At 37.6% G+C, this 22,491-nt stretch overlaps 1 protein-coding gene across 1 annotated transcript in view; it reads left to right on the top strand.

Moving 5' to 3' along the window:
• SPEN (spen family transcriptional repressor) overlaps positions 1-22,491 on the top strand; it is a 93,156-nt gene that overhangs the window by 22,420 nt on the left and 48,245 nt on the right. Inside the window, exons 2-3 of the mRNA XM_050931298.1 lie at positions 5,441-5,761; positions 9,695-10,171. Coding sequence (XP_050787255.1) covers positions 5,441-5,761; positions 9,695-10,171 — 798 coding nt within the window. The remainder of the gene's footprint in view (positions 1-5,440; positions 5,762-9,694; positions 10,172-22,491) is intronic.

Genomic DNA, 22,491 nt, shown 5'->3' with positions numbered 1-22,491 from the left:
CCGCATTGGGGCAAGGAAAATGTAAATCTTCCTGTGTGAGCAGCTGGCTCTGGACACTTACCCTCCAAGAAAGGCGATTATTACAGATCATCCCCATTGCACGTCAAGGCTGTAGTGCAGCAAACTAAAGCCGCATATACATTTTAGCATCTAGATAGAGAAGAGATTAAAATGAATCATCTCAATTAAAGTTGGATTATTTAGGACTATTTCTACCGTAGAAGTAGGATACCAGAGTAATTTAAATTGCTCATGCATTTGCCTGCCTAAACAGCCCATGGGGAAAATCCCTGGGTTTTTGTACAGTGAGGATATCTGTTCCTCTAACATGCAAGGAAAATGATTTCAGGCATTCAGAGAAGATTGGTTGTATTATCAACCAGACTATTTAAAAGTATTGCACTAAATCTCCTGTTGTATTTTATATTACAAATTTAAAGATTGAACAGAGTATTTTTTTGTTTGAAATAAATAAAATTATGATTCTGCATTTCACAGTACTCAAGGTAGTTTTTTACACAAGAATTAAAACAATTTGTCAAGCAAATTGTCGTGTGAGCATGTAATTTTTAACATAAAACTTGCTAATAGATAAATTGGGATTTAGGTATAAAAGACATAGTATTGCTTTGCTTGTTTTGGTGCATGAGGATCAAATTCTGTTGATGTACGGCATGTACTGCACTTCTTGTTCTCCCATAGCTTAAACAGAGGCATAGGTGAACATTTGGTAGATTACTGGATCTCAATTTATACTATGGTGATTACAAACAGCTCCTGGATATTTTTTTATCCAGTTTTTTATAAACTTGGAAGTGCCATAACTAGCAAAATGGGAAAAGAAAAAGTTTGTCAGGATAGTAAGTGGAAACCAGTATTTTAAGAGCACTTTTGTGAAATGTAACTGACAGATGGCACTACCACATTGTTAGCTAGGCTATATATAATTGGACTCTCAAAGGTCTTTAGGATTTTTTTGTGAGGAGTTCATGATTCGGTTGCTAAAAACAAAGTATGGAAAAACGCTGTCAAATTTGGATTTGTAAATGTTGAGAAAATAAAAATGCAAATTGATACACTTGGTACTACACACTGAATTCATAGAGACTCAAAGGAAAACAAAATTGAAACGCTCGGTTCTTTCTCTTCTTTTCCTTTTTTAGGCTTGTAGGGGACCAGTTGTTTTATTTTTTAAAATATTCTGGTGGGAATCAGATGTATTTCAGTCACACTAGTAAATACTTAGATTACCATAAATGACCATGACAGTTAATCTCACTTTACCCAAAGGGCCTCTGCTTACTTTTTTCCTTCCATCCTCTCCTCTTTACTCTTACACATCTTGTTTCTTGTACCTTCTTATTATCCCCCTCGCTATTTCTCTACAATATTCCTATTTCTTCTGGTCTCTGCAAATATTGTTTTAAATGCAAGTCCTAATATAACTATCCAGCCTATCACAACCTCATCTGAGCTGATGGGGAAACTTTTAGAAGCCTCTCCTTCTGTCAGTAGCCTTTGAATATTCTGTAAATGCAGAAAAACTCAGTGTGAAAATTGTGGATTTTGAGAATTTATTCCAGTGCAATTTTTCTAGTGATCTTGGTATAACCTTCTGAGGGTTTTTGTAGAGTGCTTTTAAATTGTAATATTCATATCTGGAATACCCCCAGGGTGCAGTCTGGACTGTTGAACAGCTGTGTTCCCTCAGTTCTCCAACCGATGGTGCTTTTTACGCTGTGAGAGCAACCATTCCTGATCTGCTCAGACAATACCTAGCATGTAAATTACTCCCAGCTATGTTGTATGATTGCTGTGGCCAGCCACTCTTGGATTACTCTGCAGAGCAGCACCAGCAAATTCCCAGTCCCAGACTTTTCCTCAGAAATGCGCCTTTTGTCCAGGAGAGGGCTGGCCGCTACAACACAAGCGTGTATAAAGTCTGTCATTTTAATAATAGAAAATTATATGCACAAATCCTGTTATCTCAAATGGCGTTTCCCAAGCACTTCAATCCAAGCACACTGGTTTAAATAACACAAGTTTGTTAACTACAAATAGATTTTAAGTGATTACAAGTAATGAGGCATAAAAGTCAGAATTTGTATAAGACAATGAAAAGCAAAACACAACTAATATCTAAATTAACAAGCTAAGTGAATTAAAAGCAAAGGTCTCTCACCACATGTTCTAGCGGTCTTACTGACTGAAATCCTTTCAGTCAGACTCTTCCCCCTCCAGTTCAGTGCTGCCTCCTTTGCAGTGGCATATTATCGCCTAGGCCGACAAATTTGCAGGGGCAGCAAATTTATGGGCAGTTCTTCACTACCCGCTGGATTGGTCGGTAGTGACCAATCTATCGAGGATCGATTTATCGTGTCTTGTCTAGATGGGATAAATCGATCCCTGAACGTGCTCCCTGTCAACTCCGGAACTCCAGCTGACAAGAGGCGGAAACGGAGTGGACGGGGGAGTGGCAGCAGTCGACTCGCTATCGTCCTCACGGCCAGGTAAGTCAACCTAAGATACGCTGACTTCAGCTACCCTATTTGCGTAGCTGAAGTTGAGTATCTTAGGTTGACCCCGCCCCACTAGTGTAGTAACAGCTCACCTCTACCTCCTCCACGAGCGTGCCACTGCATCCTGCTCCCCTCCCTTCCAGCGCTTGCGCTGTAAAACAGATGTTTTGCGGGGGGTGGGGGGAGGAGGGAGGATGCGGCGCACTGGGGGGAAGAGGCGGGACCAGAGTGGGGATTTGGGGAAGGTATCCAATAGGGACAGGGAGGGCGTGGAGTTGGGGCAGGGACTTTGAGGAAGGGGTTGGAATGGGGGTGGGGAAAGAGTGGAGTCATTGCAGGGCTGGGCCGGGGGGCAGCAATTATTTCAGGGCCTAGAGGCAGCAAATTCATTAATTCGCCACCACTCCTTTGTTCTTGAGATCTTGTTGATGTCATGTGGGTAAATAGAGAAGCAGAGACATAACTTGAGGTCTGACCCTCATTCTTATAGTTTGAGAATTTATTCTTATTCTTTGAGAATCCTCTTCACTTGGGGTTCAGGAGACAGATTGTGGGAATAGGAACCTCTAGCTGTTTGTTTGCCAAGGTGTAAATTTCTCACTCTATAACCCTTTTTCCTGCCGAAGAATGGCCATTAAACCAGGTGGTGGTCCCTTTGATTTTGCCGACACCTAGCTGAGGCATCAGTTTGCCTTTTGTCTCTGAGGAACTGGTTTGTGGATGCTTTTCTAAACTTGGACTATGTCTCAATAATGTCATAAAGTAGAATTTTATAACTTTACATACACACATACACACATTTTACCAGAACAATAATGATCAGCATATAGAGTTTTCAAATGGTACCTCACAAGGCATACTTTGTACAAAACTTATCATAGTCTTATAAAAGGGGTGAACATCAAGGTACAGACTGTTCTACTTTCTCTTTAATTTAAGGCAAATGGCAGTACCTGTATTTGTTTTTTAAAGTGCCAGACACTGTAACCTCTACTTTCATACTCAGTCTGTGTCTACACTGCCACTTCCAGCACTAAAACTTTAGTCATTCAGGGGTGTGAAAAACATCTGCTGAGAGACAAAAGTTTTAGCGCTGAAAAGCGCCAGTGTAGACAGTGCTTTATCGTAAAGCTGCCACTGCTCGCTAGAGGCTTTTTTTTTTTTAATCGCTGGGAGAGCTCTACCCCGGTGATAAAGCATGACTACACTGCCCATTTTACAGCGTTGGCACTGCCGCGGACGCGCTGTAATGTGGGCAGTGTAGACATACCCTAAATTCTGTCTCTATGCTGCTTTTCATTTACAGTTCTGCCTAAGGCTTTTATATTCAACAAGCAACCTGTTCACTTAATTTTAAAGATGCTTTTGTTAGCTGCATGTATTATTTACTGAAGAGTGAACAGTATGTTTGGTACTGTGTGAAACCGAGGAAGATGGAATCTACATCTAGATGTAGATAGTATTTGATTGGAAAGTCCACTCATGGAGTAGCTTTTGCAATGTTTTTTAAACTATTAATGAAAGTCGTGCATGTAACGCAGTCAAACATAGCTCCTGAAGTAATCTTCACCCATGATATGCTTGCTATTGATTGTGACCTCTTTTTCCTCCTGGAGCAAGTAGCTGAGAACAGCTTTGATAATTGCTTAACATTTAACTGTGTCTAATTTTACTTTTTTATCACAAATTTTGTAGCAACTTACTGTATCCTCATGAATCAGTAATACTAATTTTTGTAATATTCTTATTTTTACAATTTATAAATGTCTTACACTTTCTCTTGCATGTTCCAACCCAGTTTGTCAAGAGCTTCCAAATTCTGCATTTTATATTTTGGAAGTGTTTTATTTTTTGTAACTAATGAACGTATGCAATAAAATGCCATTATCTGCTTTTTAGAAACTTCTTGACTGAGTGAATTGGCTGTTCAAAATTTTAATGTGGAGCTTGGCATACATAGTGCCTCTAAACTGTTTCAAAAACATTCAACACAAGATACTCTTCATCTTCCAGTTTTTTTTTTTATTAATTATTTTTTGTATCAGTTTATACAAGTCCTTGTAGTATGTTGCTTGTAGTTTTTTGCAAGGAGTTGAATGCATATCCATAATTCATTAAATCCTTGCTCTTATTAATAAGACATGGTTACAACTTATACAGTGTTGCAGTTACTTAACATCAGAACATATGTGATACCACCCTGCTTAGTAGTTCTTAAAGCTTTCATGAATGTAACTAGTGTGTTACTATTTCATAATGGAGAGTTTAAAGTTGAATTCTAGTAGCATAGTCCAGAGGTGCATTTGTGGGTCACACTTTACAAGTGAACTAAGAAGCTATTGTAAATAAATAAATTTGAAATCAGAAGTCAATATCGGAATTAACAACATTGTTTTAACACTGAATTAATTAAATTTAGGTCAGAGTAGTAAAATAGCTGTGTCAAGTTTTTTCTTAGTGTTGCAACTTTTTAATTTTTAATTATTTTGACAGTTTTATAAGGCCAATTATGTCGAGATTGTCAAATCAGAGTAAAAACTAGGAGTACCATTGTAACTATAAATGTCTTTTTATTTCTTAAGATGTTGTTGTTTGGGAATATAGTCTGTAAGGCTACCAAGAGATCCACCTTAACCAGAAATGCTTCTCAGGATGTTGTTTGGGAATATAGTCTATTGAGATGGATCTCTTGGTAGCGTAACCAGAAATGCTTCTCAGATCAAAATGGAAAGAAGCCTGAAAATAGTTGTTGAAAGTACAAATGGTAATTTTCCTCTTAAACAGCTGCCTAGAATAAAACCCAAATCCTTATTTTGAAATTAGTTTACTTACTATTTAGAAGACTCAATTGTTTGAATATGTATTTTTTTACACTTCACTATTAGCATTAATATATTTGCTTTGCTTTGGTTTTTTTGCAGATATGGACGTGTCGAAAGTGTCAAAATTCTCCCCAAAAGGGGGTCAGAAGGTGGAGTGGCGGCCTTTGTGGATTTTGTGGACATCAAAAGTGCACAGAAGGCACACAACTCTGTCAACAAAATGGGAGATAGAGACCTACGGACGGATTATAATGAACCAGGAACCATTCCGAGTGCTGCTCGGGGATTGGATGATACAGTTTCCATAGCATCCCGTAGTAGAGAGGTTTCTGGGTTCAGAGGAGGTGGGGGGGGCCCCACTTATGGCCCCCCACCATCACTTCATGCACGGGAAGGACGTTATGAGCGGAGACTTGATGGGTAAGTTCCAAGGTTTCTCTAGGCAGGTATTTTGTATTTGATATGGTGAGAAACGCAAACTCATATATAGGGCCCCCAGATGGATTTAAAATTTTGGGAATTATCTATGTTTCCTATCTTGGGTTGGAAACGGAAGTGATTCCTATCCCAGTGGCTGGTATCTTGTGGATCCATAGAGGATGTTTTCTGCAGCTGGTTGGATATCTACTCTTGAAATAAGGTGATCTTAAGATGGAAGATTTCCTGTGGCCAGCATCGATATTGGAGTTATTCTTCTAGAAGTAATGATTCCATTTTTTGGATAAAATTAAGGCCTTACTCGGATGTATCACTGCTACCAGATGGAGCTATATTGCTGCAGCACAAGTTCTATATGGAGTATCTTCGGAATACTAGAAAATAAGATTTGAAAGCTTGATGCATAGTCCTCAGTTTTTACTGTATACAGTTTGTATATTAATTGGATTGTCACCAAAAATTTCTAGTAGACTTCAGTGATGCAGCAACTTGGATTCTACAAACAACATTTAGGCATGGAAATACATATTGGATGAAGAAGATTGAAAGCAGCTTTTGATGTTTCCATTTTGGATCTACATCAGTTCCAGGTTATTGGGATTGTTCTTCCTGATGGTATTGTCAAAAAAAAAAAATGGACATTTCTAAAATTTGGAAATTATAGTTCTTCTAAAAGTACTGGAATAAAAACCACTGCCTTGAATTTATGGGATGGTATACAGCCAAGATGTATATGATGATGTACAGCCAAGGGGAGTGGATTATTATCTAGTATCTTAAAAAGCCATTTGCTACCGCACAGTTAAAGGTACTTTAGTTTTAAGGACATGGTGCTAATAATCAGTTTGTGGATACATCAGTCAAAATTGACTGGGCTGGATGGTTACAAAGGTGGATAGAGGATACCGTGTGGCCAGCCATGATGCATTCCCTCATACATTGGGTGTACTTCTACCAGCTGCTTGATTCAGACTTAGGGCCGGAAATTAAAATAATGGATGCATTTCTAAGTGTCAACTGTCTCAAGAAAGAAGTCTGGGGGTTTCAGAGTTATGGTTTCAGTTTGGGACTACTTCCTGTGGATTTTTTTTATCTTGTCACTCAGATTTTTTTTTTCTTGTTGGTTCATCTAAAATATCATTTGACACCCTTATCCATTAAGAAGGTGGATTACCCCTATAAGAGGGGCCAAAATTGGGGAAGTTATGTTCACAGTTCTCTCCCTAGATTTAATTGGGAATATAGGTCGTGTTTCCACACTTGGAAAAGGTTGGTATGCCCTGCCCTGTGTATATTAGCCCCTCTCCTAACCCAAGTCAAACCCTCTCTTTCCACTAACTCCAGTAGTTCTTTGTACTAATAGATAAATCAGAAAAGCACTGTAGCCATTAGATGTTCAGCTCTGCTAGCTCTTATGTCTGTCTTCTGTGTCCTTTTAATGGATAAGGACTTTGTTCTTTTATGTCAGCTATAACAGTAACCTTCTAGCAGTATTGCTTTTTCTGTTACATCATTAAGTTGTCTTTCACTGGCTAACATTTGATAGGATGCTAAATGCAATCATTGATAAAATTGTTGATCTTGTTCCTTCAAAAGGGGGAAAGAAAGAGAAACTCTTATTTGTTAAGCCTTGAAATTGTTTTTAATGCCATAGTTACAAGCAAAAGATAAGGAAGTAGAAGAATATGTAATGAATTTTAAATAGGACAGAAATTATTAGAATTTTATTTTACATTTTGTTAGTGTGGTTAGCTTTTTTTTAAAGAGAGTTGAGAGGAAAAAATGCAGTCTAGGTAGGCACTTACTGGTATGCAACCTTAAGGTGAGGCAGAGTGTAAGAAACATAGGATGGGTATACTGTAGGGATTATGGATCCAGGGCTTCTGTAGGGCATATTTGTAAATTACTGAGGTAACTTTTGAAGATATTCATCAAAGAAGATTCTAATCCAGCTACCAGTTTTGAAAAAACTGAAATATTTCCCGATTTTTGATAGAAGACAAATCCTATGATGCGGCAGAAGAAGAGGAACTATGGAGTGAGTTGGGTTATTAAGATCCAGGGAATTGATAATTAATTGGTTCTCCAGGAGGAATCTGAGAAGGTTAGAGGAGAGAGGTTAAAATGTCCCTCATAACTTCAAAATCTAAGTATCCATTTTAACCTAGACACTGGCATATTTATAATTGTGAAAATGTTTTTCAAACATTTGATGTGTTCTCTATCATTCTTAATCTGTCATATTGTAGACATGTCTTGAAGACATACCATCCTGGTACCTGACTAAACTATACCCTTATTTGAGATAGCACGCTAACATTCTTAGAACATAGAACTGTCCTCCAGTGATGTACAAAATGTTTTTAATATTGAAACACAGAATGGGCCTTAGCTACTTTAAGCCAATGTGTTTCAGTGACATAGGGAGGATATATAAATCCTTTGACTGCAATAACAAATTGAAAATCTTAACAAACATACCCAGCAAATCTAATTTCTCTCTTCATGTGGGGTTTTAATCCTTTTTGGGACCTCCATCCTCTTTGACAGTTATCCTTGAGATTTAGCAATTTATTTTTCTGATATTAACAATCAAAATATTTGTTTAGGAGGAGCAACATACCCAGGACTTTAGGTGTAGAAGTCTGATAATTTCAAAACTCCTTGTAATGAGGATGGAAACGTTTTGAAGAAGATAACCTAATTTTCTGGGTTACTCTGGGGGAGATAACTAACATCCAATCTGAATCCCGGAATGATCTTCAAATAATTGTGGCTGATTTGTGGACAGAACATGGACAATTGTGGAAAAGTAATAATGGGCCTTTATTAACAGCAGCAATTTGGAAAAGCCACATTAGACCTATTTGTTTGAGAAGAAATTGTTGGACCGATATAAACTCTCAACTATTATGTTATACCTATCAATTTTTTGATAACCAGACAATTTGCTACAACTACAGGGCTGTAACGAGGACGGGCAATCCGCTGGGGGTGGGGAGGGAAGGGGCAGAGAGCGGAAAAATGAGGAAAGAAACTGGTAAGGGCAGAGCCCTGCAGGGGGCATGGTAATGCCCCCCTTATGTCTGTGCTGCTCTAGCCCTACTGTTTTTTTTCTCCCCATCATTTTTCTGCCCCGTCTCCCTCCCCTCCCCCCCCTTTGCACCATGGGTGGCTGCCTTGCTCACCCCACCCTGGTTAAAAGCCCTACCCAAAACACTCCAAGATCATTTAATGTACTAATTGGGGAACAAGTGTGTAGTTTAAACCTTAACATGTATGCAAAATTAGGGACTGCAGAGTAAGTGAATTTAAAAGAAAATTGCAGTGGAAGCCTAATTTTGCTGAATCTGCCATGCCCACAATATCATGAATGAATTAGGACCTTAGATATAACCCCTTTTGAAAGCAGCTTCTTTCTTCTGGGTCATGCTTTGCATTGAGGCTTTCATGGCTATAGCCTAATTTGTAACAATATTTCTGCAGAAACATAATAATAAGGTGGAAAATAAATGTTAAAATTCATTAACACAGTTTAAAAAACTAGATGATGGATGCAGGGAAAAAAATGGTTTAACTTAAAAGTATAAAGACTTACTTAAAAATAAAATAATTCAAATTCCAGATTAAAATGTGAAAAAATTTGATACATTCTGCTTTGAAGGAAACTGGTCATGAAAGCCCAATTTATGATTAAAGCAAAATGATTGCTCATCTCTACTGTGTATAAATATAACTTTGGAGTCAAGTAAAATGTTTAAGTGTGTCAGTGTTTGCTTAATAGGTTATTGCTGTTTAGTGGAGAACCAGCTGCAAAAATAAAGTCAGTGCTGAAGTAAATGTTTGCATGACTTGCTTTTTGTTTTGCTTACCCTTGTCTGATTTATTAAATATTTTTCCCCCTTATAAATGCAGGGCTTCAGATAACAGGGAGCGTGCTTATGAACATAGTGCCTATGGACACCATGAACGGGGGACGGGAGGATTTGATCGGACAAGACATTACGATCAGGATTACTATAGAGACCCTCGAGAGCGGACATTACAACATGGGCTCTATTATACTTCCCGGAGTCGAAGTCCAAACCGTTTTGATGCTCATGACCCCCGTTATGAACCTAGGGCCCGGGAGCAGTTTACATTGCCCAGTGTGGTACACAGGGATATCTACAGGGATGATATTACGCGGGAGGTACGAGGCAGAAGGCCAGAACGGAATTACCAGCACAGCAGGAGTCGGTCACCACATTCGTCCCAGTCTAGGACTCAGTCTCCCCAGAGGCTGGCTAGCCAAGCATCTAGACCCACAAGGTCCCCTAGTGGCAGCGGCTCTAGGAGTAGATCGTCAAGTAGTGATTCAATCAGCAGCAGCAGTAGTACCAGCAGCGACAGGTAGGTTAACAGCTTTTGGTTATCATGGATGCATTGTTAAATGAAACCAAACAGTGATCAGCTCAGTGTGAAGAAAATTGCTGCAGTATAGTAATCCTTTTCTCCAGACAGCATCTGTAGTAAGCAAACATGAGGAACAAAAACCTCAGCTATCAAAATGTGGTACTAATCCCCAGTAATATCTGGGGAGACCCACTCCGAATTATTCTGAATTTTGTGCATGAATGTAGGAGTGAACAGGCATGAAACATAAGGACAATGCATCGTAAAACAGACTTCTGTTATTAGGCAAGAGTGTAGTAGTTACTGATTCTTCCAAATACTCGTGAATTTTCTGTAGTATACTATGTAAAAATAAAGTCCTACTAATGAGATGTCACTACAACCCTTTGCTATTACTTTGAGAAGTTTTATCAATTTCTTGACAAGAAAACCTTACACTTCTAGAAGAGTTTGTGTGTCAAAAATTTTTTAATATTCAATTCCTAGGGGCCTCATATAGTCAACTGCATGATGATTGCTTCAATATTTCTGCTGTTTCAGTATTGCACTATAAAGTGTATGTGGTCAAAATTAGAGTAAACAAACCTATCAAGGAGCTGAATTTATTTCAACCAACTGAAATATCCTGTTGACCTCATTCTCATTCACCTTCTTGAATTGTGATAAACACTGTAAATGGATTTAGAGACTTAACAGCCTAATAGAAAAATAGGGCTGGAAAGGACCCTGAGAGGTCATCTAATACGTCTGTCCTTGTGTGCTGAAGCATGATCAAATGTACCTAGACAGTCCCTGACTGATGTTTGTCTAGCCCATTCTTAAAATCCTTCAGTGACGGATTCCACAACAATGGTAATGCAAAATGTAACTGAACTGTTCGGTAAAGAGTTCCATTGATGAGTAAGTAAGGCAGGTTTTCAGAGCTGAAAATATTTCTCTTGCTGACCAATTACTTTCCAAAAGAAAAATACTGAAAACTCTTGTTTTTAAGAAATTCACTATGACTGTAATATTAATTTAGATAATCTGATCGTCTCTTAGTGAACAGAATCTTACAACTAGTAACTCACTTATCAAAATAATTACTCTCATCAAACACCTGTTTGAACTCATTCCAGAAGATGGAATGATTTTGAAGGGAACCTGCAAAGGGAAAGAAAACAACTGAGTTTCTGCTCCTTTTGACTTCTTTATGGTGTATGAAAAGGCCCCAAGAGGGTTTCTTTCCTTTTATTCTTCTAATTACTTATTTTTAAGGAGTTTTTTAATTTAGAAATTCAGGTCTTATCTAGGCTGGAAGACTATGATGAGTGGAGAATTTAGTGAAATGGTGACATCACAAGAGCAATTAAGAAGAGAAAGAGACAAGCCAACCATAAAAACAGCCTCACTTAATATCCTATCTCCTATTTTTCAGTGACAAATTAACATTTTAAATAAAGGAAACATTTTGTTAAAGATTTAACACCTTCAGACATGTTAGAACTTGAAATAATCATCACTGAGACCTCTCAGAGAAGATCAAATGTGACATGCCTGATATCTCTTAGGCTTAAAATGTAAGGAAGAAAAATATCTGTACTTTTGCGTAGGCTTTATCCATTATAAAGAAAAGAAAAAGCAGAAGCCCAGCTCACCTGCATATTCAGGATAAGAGTGCTGTGAGACATTAAAATCTCCAACGTGGAGTGAAGAACTCAGAAATTCACAACACTAAATATTGCCCCAGTGGAACAAAGTGACATTTAAAAAGAAACTATCAATATCAGTTATGTTTTGGTAGTTCATTTTCCCTGTAACTTTTATCTTAATGTTGCAAGATTAGATGAGTCTTTGGAAGAGAGAAATTTGGATGTTTTGATCTTATTAACCAAAGCAGTGATTTCAGACTCAATGAAGTAAGTACTAGTAAGTTTTACAGATAGTGCTTTTCATCCTGAAGAAATGCACAATGCTTTTAAACACTTTACAAACTATGGCATATAAAATAATAAACATATCGTTTGCATCATAAAACACGTACATTACATCATAACATTAATTTCAAGAATAACTACTTTTTTTAAAAAGAAAAAGCACCTTCTTACTCAATAGACCTCATGTTACTTTTTTATTCCTGTTAACAATGCAGAGCTATGGAGAATGAAAAGCATCCTGTTATGGTTTGTATAATCTATAGAATTTTTACCAAGTTCCAAATGCATTTCACATTGTTTTCAGTGGGATTTAGGGATGTAAATAAAGGCAGAATTTCTCCTGCAATAAACATAGATGCCATTGGTTGACTCAGAAATTAAATGAGCTCTGAAACTGTAGTAGAGTGTCTCAGTGCTTTTGGAATACTTGAGATCCTTTTATGGCTTGGTCATTAGTGAAAGATTTTAAAAATGTTTTGGAATTTACAGAAATACTATGAATTCTGTGGTTGATTGGCCGTAAGTAGTGAAAATCACCAGTGGTGCCCAAGATAATTCTCTCCCTCAAGCCTCTTTTTGATGTCTGTCTCACTTTTTTCCATTGTCAGTTGTGAAGTAAACTGTATTTTTGTACAGCAGCATGTCACTCCTAGACCCAAATGTAAGTATTTAGGGTCAAATTTTGGGAACTACTGAATGCTGAGCACTTAAAAAAATCTGGGTTTTAGGCAGTTTTCTGTAAGCTACCATGGAAAAATGAGCAGAAAAATAACTGAATCAAAATAATTATGGTGTATTTTAGTTTCGTTCTTTAAAAGACATAAACCATAGCAAGGGGTCATATATAAGATTAGAAGATTTTCCCTAATTGGACAGTGTTGTGAGGAAAGATGCTCTGCATAGTCTGGAAATGTAAGCAAACCTTTGTCTTACATAGGTTTGGAGTGTGTTGAATTCCACTTCAGTTGAGCTTCGTTTTATGTATATATTTTAAGAGGTCTTTTGTTATTGTTGGATGCTTTCTTTGGGGTTTTGTGATGAGAACCTGCAAATGAGAAAATTAGAATATAAAAGGACATTATTCTCTCTCAGAATATCAGAGAGGAAAGCTGATTTATGTGAAAATCTCTGAATGATTCACAGGTTTTTGTTTTATTTAAAAAAAGATAGTAATTTTATGAAGTCAAATGAGTTAGCACATTTCTTGTAGCTGCATGTGTGTTGTCATTAACTTAAAAATCTTCATTCAGCAACATCTTGAAGCACATGGCATTGAGGACAGAAGTGTTTTAGATCTCCTATGATACTTCAGTTCAGTAAGGGGGCTTTCATGGCAGAGACTAAAAAAGTAAGATAAATCATTCTGAATTTGTGTGCGCGCACAAAGTAACTAGAGTTTCTTGTAAAAAAAAAAAAAAAGAATGGGAAGGATGTTTGTTTGGTTTTTAAGTTCAAGGTAGGGTTGTGTTTTTTTGGTTTACGAGCTAGTTGCATAATTAGCTGTGATTTGCACCATAAAGTGCAAGCTCCTGTCCAAATATTATAGCATCAGACTCAGCGTATATGCAAAGTAGTTATGTTCATTCTCAAAAAGCATTTGTAGAGCTTTTTTGCAGCACTGAATGAAATGTACAGCAAGAAATTCTACTTAGTGTCTGAAAGTGAATTTGAGTATTATGCTATTTACAAGGTGTTCCCAAAGTTGTAATAGGTAATTTATAGATTAATTAGAGATCACTAAAAAAATTACTTGAATTAATCAGTAGTGAAGTTCCTTTTCCTACAGCAACAGAAACGGTAGAAGATAAAAGCATTAGTATTACTTATGATTCTTTCACACAAAATATACAGAAAAAATCACAAGAACTAGTGCATTTTAATCGCTGGAAAAATAAGCGCAACAAAGTTAAACCTTTCCTGGGAGCATGGAGTCTAGAATACATTCTGTTTTGTTCCTTTGATAAAAGTAGAAATTAGCAAATTTAGTTTCATTCCATAATACCAACTTTTCCCTATCATTGTCCCCTCCTCCTTCTCTTCTGCTTAGTTTGTCTGCTAGCTAGCAGACAATCATTGATTTTAAAATGGGACTTAGGATTTTTGAGTGGGTTAGGAGATGTCTTTGCATGGGACAGTTGAAAAATTATTTGGGATTTAGACTAACTGTGAATGTAGATACTTGGATACTTTTGGGCTGGTCATGGTGATCAATGAGTAAAAGAATTCCATAAAGATAAGTCATATGCAATGAAGAACTTTACTGGAACGAAGAGTTCACCTGAATGGTACTTTGTATCTCTTTTTATAAATACATGAAAAGTAGGTTATGGCTCTTTACATTAATTTAGTGAATATTCCTATAGTGGTGGAGAGAGACTGGGACAGAGAATTTTTTTTAAATAATTACATTCATTTTGAGTATTTATAGCAAAGGCAGTAATTATCCACGGGATGAAAACTTCTGATCTTCACCTTTTTGTTCAGATAAAGCCATATGCCACTTTAATGCTCTCTTAGACTTAGGAAATGTGAATTATGGAAAAAAATATTAACTATAAGAAATCCAACTTCAGTGTCCTCAGTTTTGTAGCAGTTAACAGTCTCATTTTGTTCTTTCTTGTGCTTTTGTTCATGTTTCTATGTCTGTGCTAAATCTAATCTAAATATAACCAGATCATCCTCCTCAAAAAATGTCACCCTCGGGAGTATATCATGTTTCTCCAAATTGACTACAGGCAGAAATTTTTCAGATGGCTTTAAAGAAGGAAGAGGTGTCTCTCTCTTGAGAGACAGAAATACAGAGAGCAAGACATCTCTTCCTTCTTTTAAAGACATATGAAAATTTCCTGCTTGTAGTCTGTGTAAGTCTAATATGTGTATATATGTATTTTGTGTGTGTGTGTGTGTACACATAATAGTTTGATATATATGATTTACACAAAAACAATGAAGAGTACTTGTGGCACCTTGAAGAGTAACAAATTAATTTTTTCACACAGATGGTCAGTAATGCTGATGTTGAAATATGCAAAATACATTACGTGACCATTATATGATCTCCTAGCTGGTAAACTAATTCTAAGGCCATGGCTACACTATCACTTAGGTCAGCAAAATTTATGTTGCTCAAGGGTGTGAGAAAACCATTCCCCTGAGTGACATAAATTTCATCCACATAAGTGGTGGTGTGCAAAGCTTTTTCTCTGGCATAGCTGCCGCCACTTATCGGGGATGGTTTAATTATGCTGATGGGGGAGAGTTCTCCTGTCGACATAGAGTGGCTATACGAAACATCTTACAGTGGCACAACTGCATTGGTACAGCTGTGCCTCTGTAAGCTCTCTAATGTAGACATAGGCTAAATGTTGAGGTTTAGGCTTATTCTCTGGGATAGAAACCAGGATAAACCTATTAGCCATTTCATCGTATGAGAGTGATAACTATTTCTCTCTCCTTCAGAAATACATAAATGTGAACACTAAAACTATTGGCTGTTTTATAGAGAAGAGGGGAGAAAACATATTGTATTAGTTCATCTGATTCCCTTTAGAGTTATCAATTAAAAATAATATTGCATAATAAGTTTTACCTTTTTCTGAAAGTCTGCTTCTTTAGTTGTCTAACACTTTCCAGAGGCAGCATAATTTATTGTGTTTATACCCTACTGTGAACTAGTCAGCAAAATGGTGTAGCTACTTTGGGGTGTTTTTGGTCAGAAATACAGCAGTATTAATCACTTGCATTGCAAAGAGTATATTATTGATGTTCAAGTGTTGAGTAAATAGCATTTTGGATTTGTTATCCTGTGGATTGCTGGCATTTATTCTTATATAGTGCAGCCTTTATTTAGCTGTTAGGTGATAATGTTCTACATCATTACCCATATTTGTGACACATCTTCATGTGTGATTTAAAAAAAAACAACCCATTTTAATTGTTTCTCTAGGTTTAAACCTCCCAAAGGTATATTTGCAATCAAAACTCTTTGAAGGAGTTCATATGAAGCTTTGCTAGAATTGCTTGAACTGGTTACTTCAGTGCATGTGGGAGGAGGAGGGGTTTAAAAAAAGGTATGTGTGTGTTGGGAATGATCCACTCTCTTAATATGCACTTTAGGGGAGCTGTTCAGATTTAATGTGATTTTTCTGGGAATAAAATGAGAACAAGTCAGATAGCAGTTTTCGGAGTATATAAGCAAGGAGGATTGTACATTGAGAAAATTTGCTGCATCTGAATAGTGGGGATTGGGGAAGCAAGGAACTGCTTGTTTGTGTCTCCAGAACCAGTCTGAACTGGAATCATCCAGTTTGATTTGGCTGAATGCCACCTCCCAGAGCTGTATGTGAGCTGTGCTTCCTCCTCCTGCCTAGCTTCTGCAGAGCAGGAGGGGGAAGGACAGGGAAAGAGCCAGCAGGGTTCCAGCCATGTGACAGGCAGGAGTCTTGTGATTTGCATTGTGGGGGAAGGGATGTGCTTCCAAATGCTAAGTGAAATGGTAGCCAGTTAACCCGGATATGTTACTGGGAAGGTGGCATTTTAGATACAGCAGTGATGAACGTGGGATACAAAAATAAGCAGCGGGTTACTTCAGAAACCTCCCACTCTACCTTCTTTTTGAATGAAAAAGTTAAACTTCTAAACCCCCTTCTCACAGAAATTTTCCTTCTGTCATATGTTGTATGCGCATTGCAGTGTGTTGAATGTGTAATTAGAACATCAGAAATTAATTATAAAAGCAGCAAAGAATCCTGTGGCACCTTATAGACTAACAGACGTTTTGGAGCATGAGCTTTCGTGAGTGAATACCCACTTCCTCAGATGCATGTAATTATAGTTACCCCAGTAAGGCCTTTGTAGTTGTCTGAGTAAAATTTTTCTTAATCAGTTCCCTTATTTTTGTTAGGGTTTAAATGTTGCTGTTAAATTTGTGCTTTGGACTAAAAATTTCCTATACACATTTTTGGCTTGGAAGCAATTAATTTTAAAAATTAGTTTTTAAAAAATAAACTGAATACCTTTCGTTTTTTTTTACAAAACCCTATTTAAAAAACTTGAGGGTCTGATTTAACTCAAAAGCAAGGAACTTCAGAACTAAAGATGAAATTTTGCATTAAACATATCCTTGTTATGCCTAGGTATTTTAGCATCCTATGAGAATTGTAATGACTATACAATTCAAATAAAGCATCATTGTACTGTGAAATGTTAATATTTGCAGGTAAAGCTGTGTAGTAAATTTTAAGTATGGCAACAATACTGAAATCTTTACATTTTGTATCAGACTTCTAATTATAATGGATTATTTTATTTTTGTTTGAAATGTTTCTTGGTTATCTAGCATTCTCTGTGTTAAATAAACAAAGTATCTCTTTCACAACTGACCAAAAGCAGACTCTTGACAAGAGAAGAATTTCCCGAATTTATAGACGTGTAAGTTATAAACATAGCACAATATGAAACCACAAAAAAGGGACAACTTCAAAGCACTTTGCCCTATTGCTTTATGGTAACCCCCAGTAGTAGTGGAAAGCTGCCAACACACAGTTGCAAAGGAATACAAGTGATCTTATATAATCTAGCACTGGCTTCTCTCTTTTGAAAAACATTTTAGGACTTTTCTGAATTGATAAAAGCATAGATCACCTTTAAAGTTATTCATATTGTTTGTTTAAGTCATCCTTACTGTGGTCTTTTTTTGTATTTAAATTTGTTAGTGTGCATATTCTCAATATCCTCTGCTTGGATTAGTTATGATTTCAGTAGGGAGTGGACACTTTCTGTAGTTTAAAAAATGGGTTGTTACAAACTCGGTTTGGGTGTGTTACGCTAAGTGTTAGCTCTGTTTTTATTATCTGTGTCTGTCACTTTCTCAATCTGTAACTGTGGAAGTTTATCTTATTCATGCCATCAGTCTTTACACTGGGTTTCCCTTCTGCTCCTGTACTTGGTAACAGAGACCAGAACTTTATAGCTCCTGTTGGGACTTAAGGCTCCTTTTCAAAAAACATTCCCAGAATTTTTTGCCCCCAAAGGGTTGCATACAGGCAGAACCAGACTTGTCTTTGTGCTGAGCCTTTTCTTACTAAATTTCAAGTTTGGAGTTTAACAGATGCATTGTTTAGGGGGTCCCAAGTTTTTATGTATACCTTTATTAAAATTATATATATTTGACTGGGCTTTGGGCTGATCTGTACACAGTGAGGGCATCCTTGTGTTGAAGATGGACCTATTTATTCGGCTCTGAGGACTGTCAGGAATTTAGACTTCTTTGGGACACGTTTCTTACTCAGCAAATTTGAGGCTTGGACAGTGTTCCTGATAGTTAAGCCCCCAGCCATATCATCTAGGCCCTTCACATGAAATTCCTTTATCTTCATTGGTCTTCCCCCTTTCTCTAAGAGGAAGCACCACAAAGGTTAGTGCCTCAGTAAGACACCACTTCTTGCTCACCCGCAGGCAGCAGCTGTTCTAAAGAAGTGGGAAATGGTATCTGACATGGAGTTCAGCAGTCTGCAAATTCTGGCTGTCTTATAGGGGGTAAGCAATTCCTCTTTCTATAGTTCTATCCTTTATAGCTGCCACCTTTACAGTAATTCTGCTACAATGGCCAAAGCAATTGAGCTCTGTCTGTGCTACAGCTTCCACCACTGCCTTCATTGGAGCTGTACATGTAGTGAGTTACAGGTCCCATGTTTATCTGTCTGTTCAAGTCATGGAATGGAAATGTCCTGCTATGAATCATAAAGCTCCTGGAATAGTATTTCTACACATGGGATGTTGAGCACATGGGTTGGTTTTATTACTATTTTTACTACAGTCCTCTGGCTTCAAGTTTCTGTCCAAGAGCTCTTGCACAAAGGATCTGGACAAGGCCAAGAAAAAGGAGATAATAATTAACAGAGGTCTCACTTGCATGATGAAGAGCTTCTGCTGTGCTCTGTAAGTGAGGATCATCGCTCTCCGGGACCAGTACTCAAAGAGGAGGAGATCTGGTTCTTCTGATTCTTTTTCTAAAGAACAAGACAAGAAATCCAAATCTAGATGCGGAGGGAGGGGGGAAAACAACCTAAGTAAAAGAACATCTTCTGTTTCCTTCTCTTTCAGGAGGGATAATCCCCTCTGGAGAAGGAAGAAGTGCAGGGTAGGCTGTGAAGTTTTTGAAAGAGTTGGCAGCATAGTAGTTCACACTTGATAGTCATATGGAAGAATTTAAAAAAAAAAAGAGGAAAGGCCTACTTAAAAACTTCCTGGAAAATACTAGCCATTACAATTAAAGGGAAAATTCTAATTCCGTGTTCGTCTTGCCTTAAATGGTGCAACTAAAACAGAGATGGAACATCCCTGTAAATCTTGGATTAAAATAGCAAATTTAGAGTCCGTGTTGGCCACAAGAAGAAAACAATTTTTTGATTTCCCTAAAGATGTAGGTGCACTAGTGGACATTTCTAGTCAGGCACTGTAATACCTTCCATAGGAGAACTTCCTCCTTAAAGAACTAGGGAACAGGAAGGTCAAATTCTCTGTGAACCATGGCTGTGAGGCTGCAGCACTCATCTTAAAAACAACATGCTATCCTCAAGCTATTCTGGCCTGAACATGAACTGATGGCAATCAACCTGCAATGGAAAAAGGAGCTGAAAACCATCTCCTAAAAGATCTTACAGGCTTTATTCTTCGTATTGGATGTTTCATTGAATCAGATTTGCAGCTTATTTCAAGTCACCATGCTCTAGAAGACATATCTGAGTTAGCTCCTCGAACGGAAATTCTCAAGTGATGAAAGTACTAATGATTGCATCAACATATTTAGTGGGACAGCTTTTTAGTGAGCCACTAGATAACTCCCTACAGAACATCAGACAAAATATGTCAGACCAACCTATTTGAATAGGCAGCCATTTCAGAACTAACAGCACTCTCAATTTCTGCAGAGAGAAACCAGCCAAGGTAGAGGAAAAGAAAACCTTTGGGACCTGCACAAATAAATCTGCCTCCACTCAGAAAAATTCTGTGTAACTGTGTACTGATGCAACCATTATGAGTGGAGGTTGCAACATAAACATCAGTAGAAAATCACAGCCTTGTCCCCTAGGGCAGATTCTTAACATCTCAGATATCAAGAAAATAACCAAAGCAACAATGTTCAAAAGAAGCAACATCTCACTTTTTCCAATAAGATACCACTGCCAGATATTGATTGTGCTGTATTTTTGTAGTGCACCCCCAAAAAGGGATCAGAATGATACGGGAGCTCAGATCTTTTAAACAATCAGCAAGGTCAAGTTACACATGGAAACTCTGTTTTAGCCATTTTCCCCACAGATTTCTTAATCTCAGTAGATGTGAAAGAAATTTAATGTGGATATCCACAAAAAAATCTTCAAATTTTTCCACACTTCAAATACAAAGTTCTTATCTTTGGCAACTATTAAAGAGAAGAGGATTCACATCCCTTCTACATGCTTGTCTGATCCCACTTGGAGAAGATAGCTAAACCAAATACCAACCAGCCCCTTGCAGATTCTTGAACATCACCTCAAAGAATCCCCTTATTACTATATTGTCTTATTATTAGAACACCTTTTGAGTCTTCTAACATAGTAATGAAAAAAATCTTTACCTCCAAGGAGAGACCAATTCATAATTATAATTATATCAACTGTTTGGATGATTTTAGTAGTCACCAATAGATATCTAATGTGACTCTTCAGGAAGTTTTGTTTTTTGTATTGATGGGGCTCCAGTTCCACATGAAACTGCTTCAAATGTCTCTTGCCTCTTCATCCTTAGATAATCTCCAACATCAGCAACAAAGGTGATGATTATACAGGTCATAATCTCATCCTGCAAATTGTGGCTACTCCCCCACAAATTTATCTGCAGGCTCTCTCCTGGAAGTAGAGAGAATTATAGCAACTATGGACATAGAATCATAGCGTTTGATGGGACTGCAAGGGTAATCTAGTTTAACTCCCTATCAACATGCAGGATTTGTTGTCTAAACCAACAAACATGGATCTATTCAGATGGGAAACCACCTACATAAGAAGGCCAAAACCAGTTCCTTGTGGACATAAAAAAGCACAAACTGGTTAGAGCTCTGATCAGATCTGGCATTTACGATGGTCAGGAAGAGACAAATCAGGCACATACTGGTATGACAGAAATACAATGGCAACATGTGAGTGTGGTGGGGGGGAACAAAAATCATTTCTGTTTCACAAGGAAGTAGAGTAGTCCATAAGTTTTTCCTCATAAAAACGAGAGAGATACAAGTGCAGAGTTGGCTGGTTACTCTGCCGCAGAAATGAGCAAGTGAAATTGAGCTTCTGTTCTACACTACGGCTGTATGGCGACTGAGTACTAAACTCTTTTGTGCACAGAGCAAACCCAATGGTGATGTGTATTCATTCCTCTGCAGGAGAAGGAATCAGTCAGCTCTGATAACATGAGCATCAGTCCAGACATGACCCAAAGAGCATCTTTCTGCTTTTCCACCTATTCCATTCCTCCTGAAGATGATAATAGTAAACAAAAATCAGAGAGAGGATGCCATGGTAAATCTAGTATTTGTATTACCATAGCATCCTATTGATCTTGGGGAATGTTGTTTTTAAATGAATCCAGATGAAAGAAAGTTAACCTCTTGTCAGTTCACAAGAACCTTCTCAGACAAGGACTCTTGCGTATCCACATTCAGCTGAACTGAAATTGACTGCATAGAAATTGATGGAAGCGACTGTTGAAGAAGGGCTCTTCGACCATTGGAAACTCTTCTAGCAACCCAGAAGGGAAGCGTACCACTCTGCTGTATATTGGATTCTGGATGAAGTTTCAACATTCATACTGGGAACCTGCAGAGGAGAACAAGGGGAGTTTTACCCTCCTTTTGCATCTTTATGATTTAAAAAGAGGGTGTGAAAGTATTTTTAAATGTTTTTTTTAATATTGGAAATACCAGGTCTTGCTTTAACTTTTTTTTTTCTGTCTGACTCTATAGATGTCAAAACCACATTAATTTTCCAGTCATTACAAGAGTCTGAGATCTGAGTAATTGAGAAGGGATTTTTAGCTATGCTTTTTAAAGCTCTGGGTTTCTTGTTAATTGGCACTATTCATGCTCCTGTTATTTAATAAAGCTCTCTTTGTGACAGATTCTCTAGTCCTGCAAGGAATCCTAGAGCAAAAATAGGGGAGACCGGATTTATTATTCCTGATACAGCTAAGGTAAACAAACAGTGGTTGTTTGCAGTGGTGTTGTAGCTGTGTAGGTCCGAGGGTACATGAGAGACAAAGTGGGTGAAGTGTAATAACTTTTACTGGATAAACTTCTGCTGGTGAAAGAGTCAAGTTTTCAAGCTCTACCGAGCTCTTCTTGAGGTCATCTTCACTTTCAAAGTC

The sequence above is a fragment of the Gopherus flavomarginatus genome, chromosome 21 (genome assembly GCF_025201925.1).
Source record: "Gopherus flavomarginatus isolate rGopFla2 chromosome 21, rGopFla2.mat.asm, whole genome shotgun sequence".
Taxonomy (NCBI): Eukaryota; Metazoa; Chordata; order Testudines; family Testudinidae; genus Gopherus; species Gopherus flavomarginatus.
Note: the sequence above shows the minus strand (reverse complement) of the source record. Positions and strands in the feature narration are given on the sequence as shown.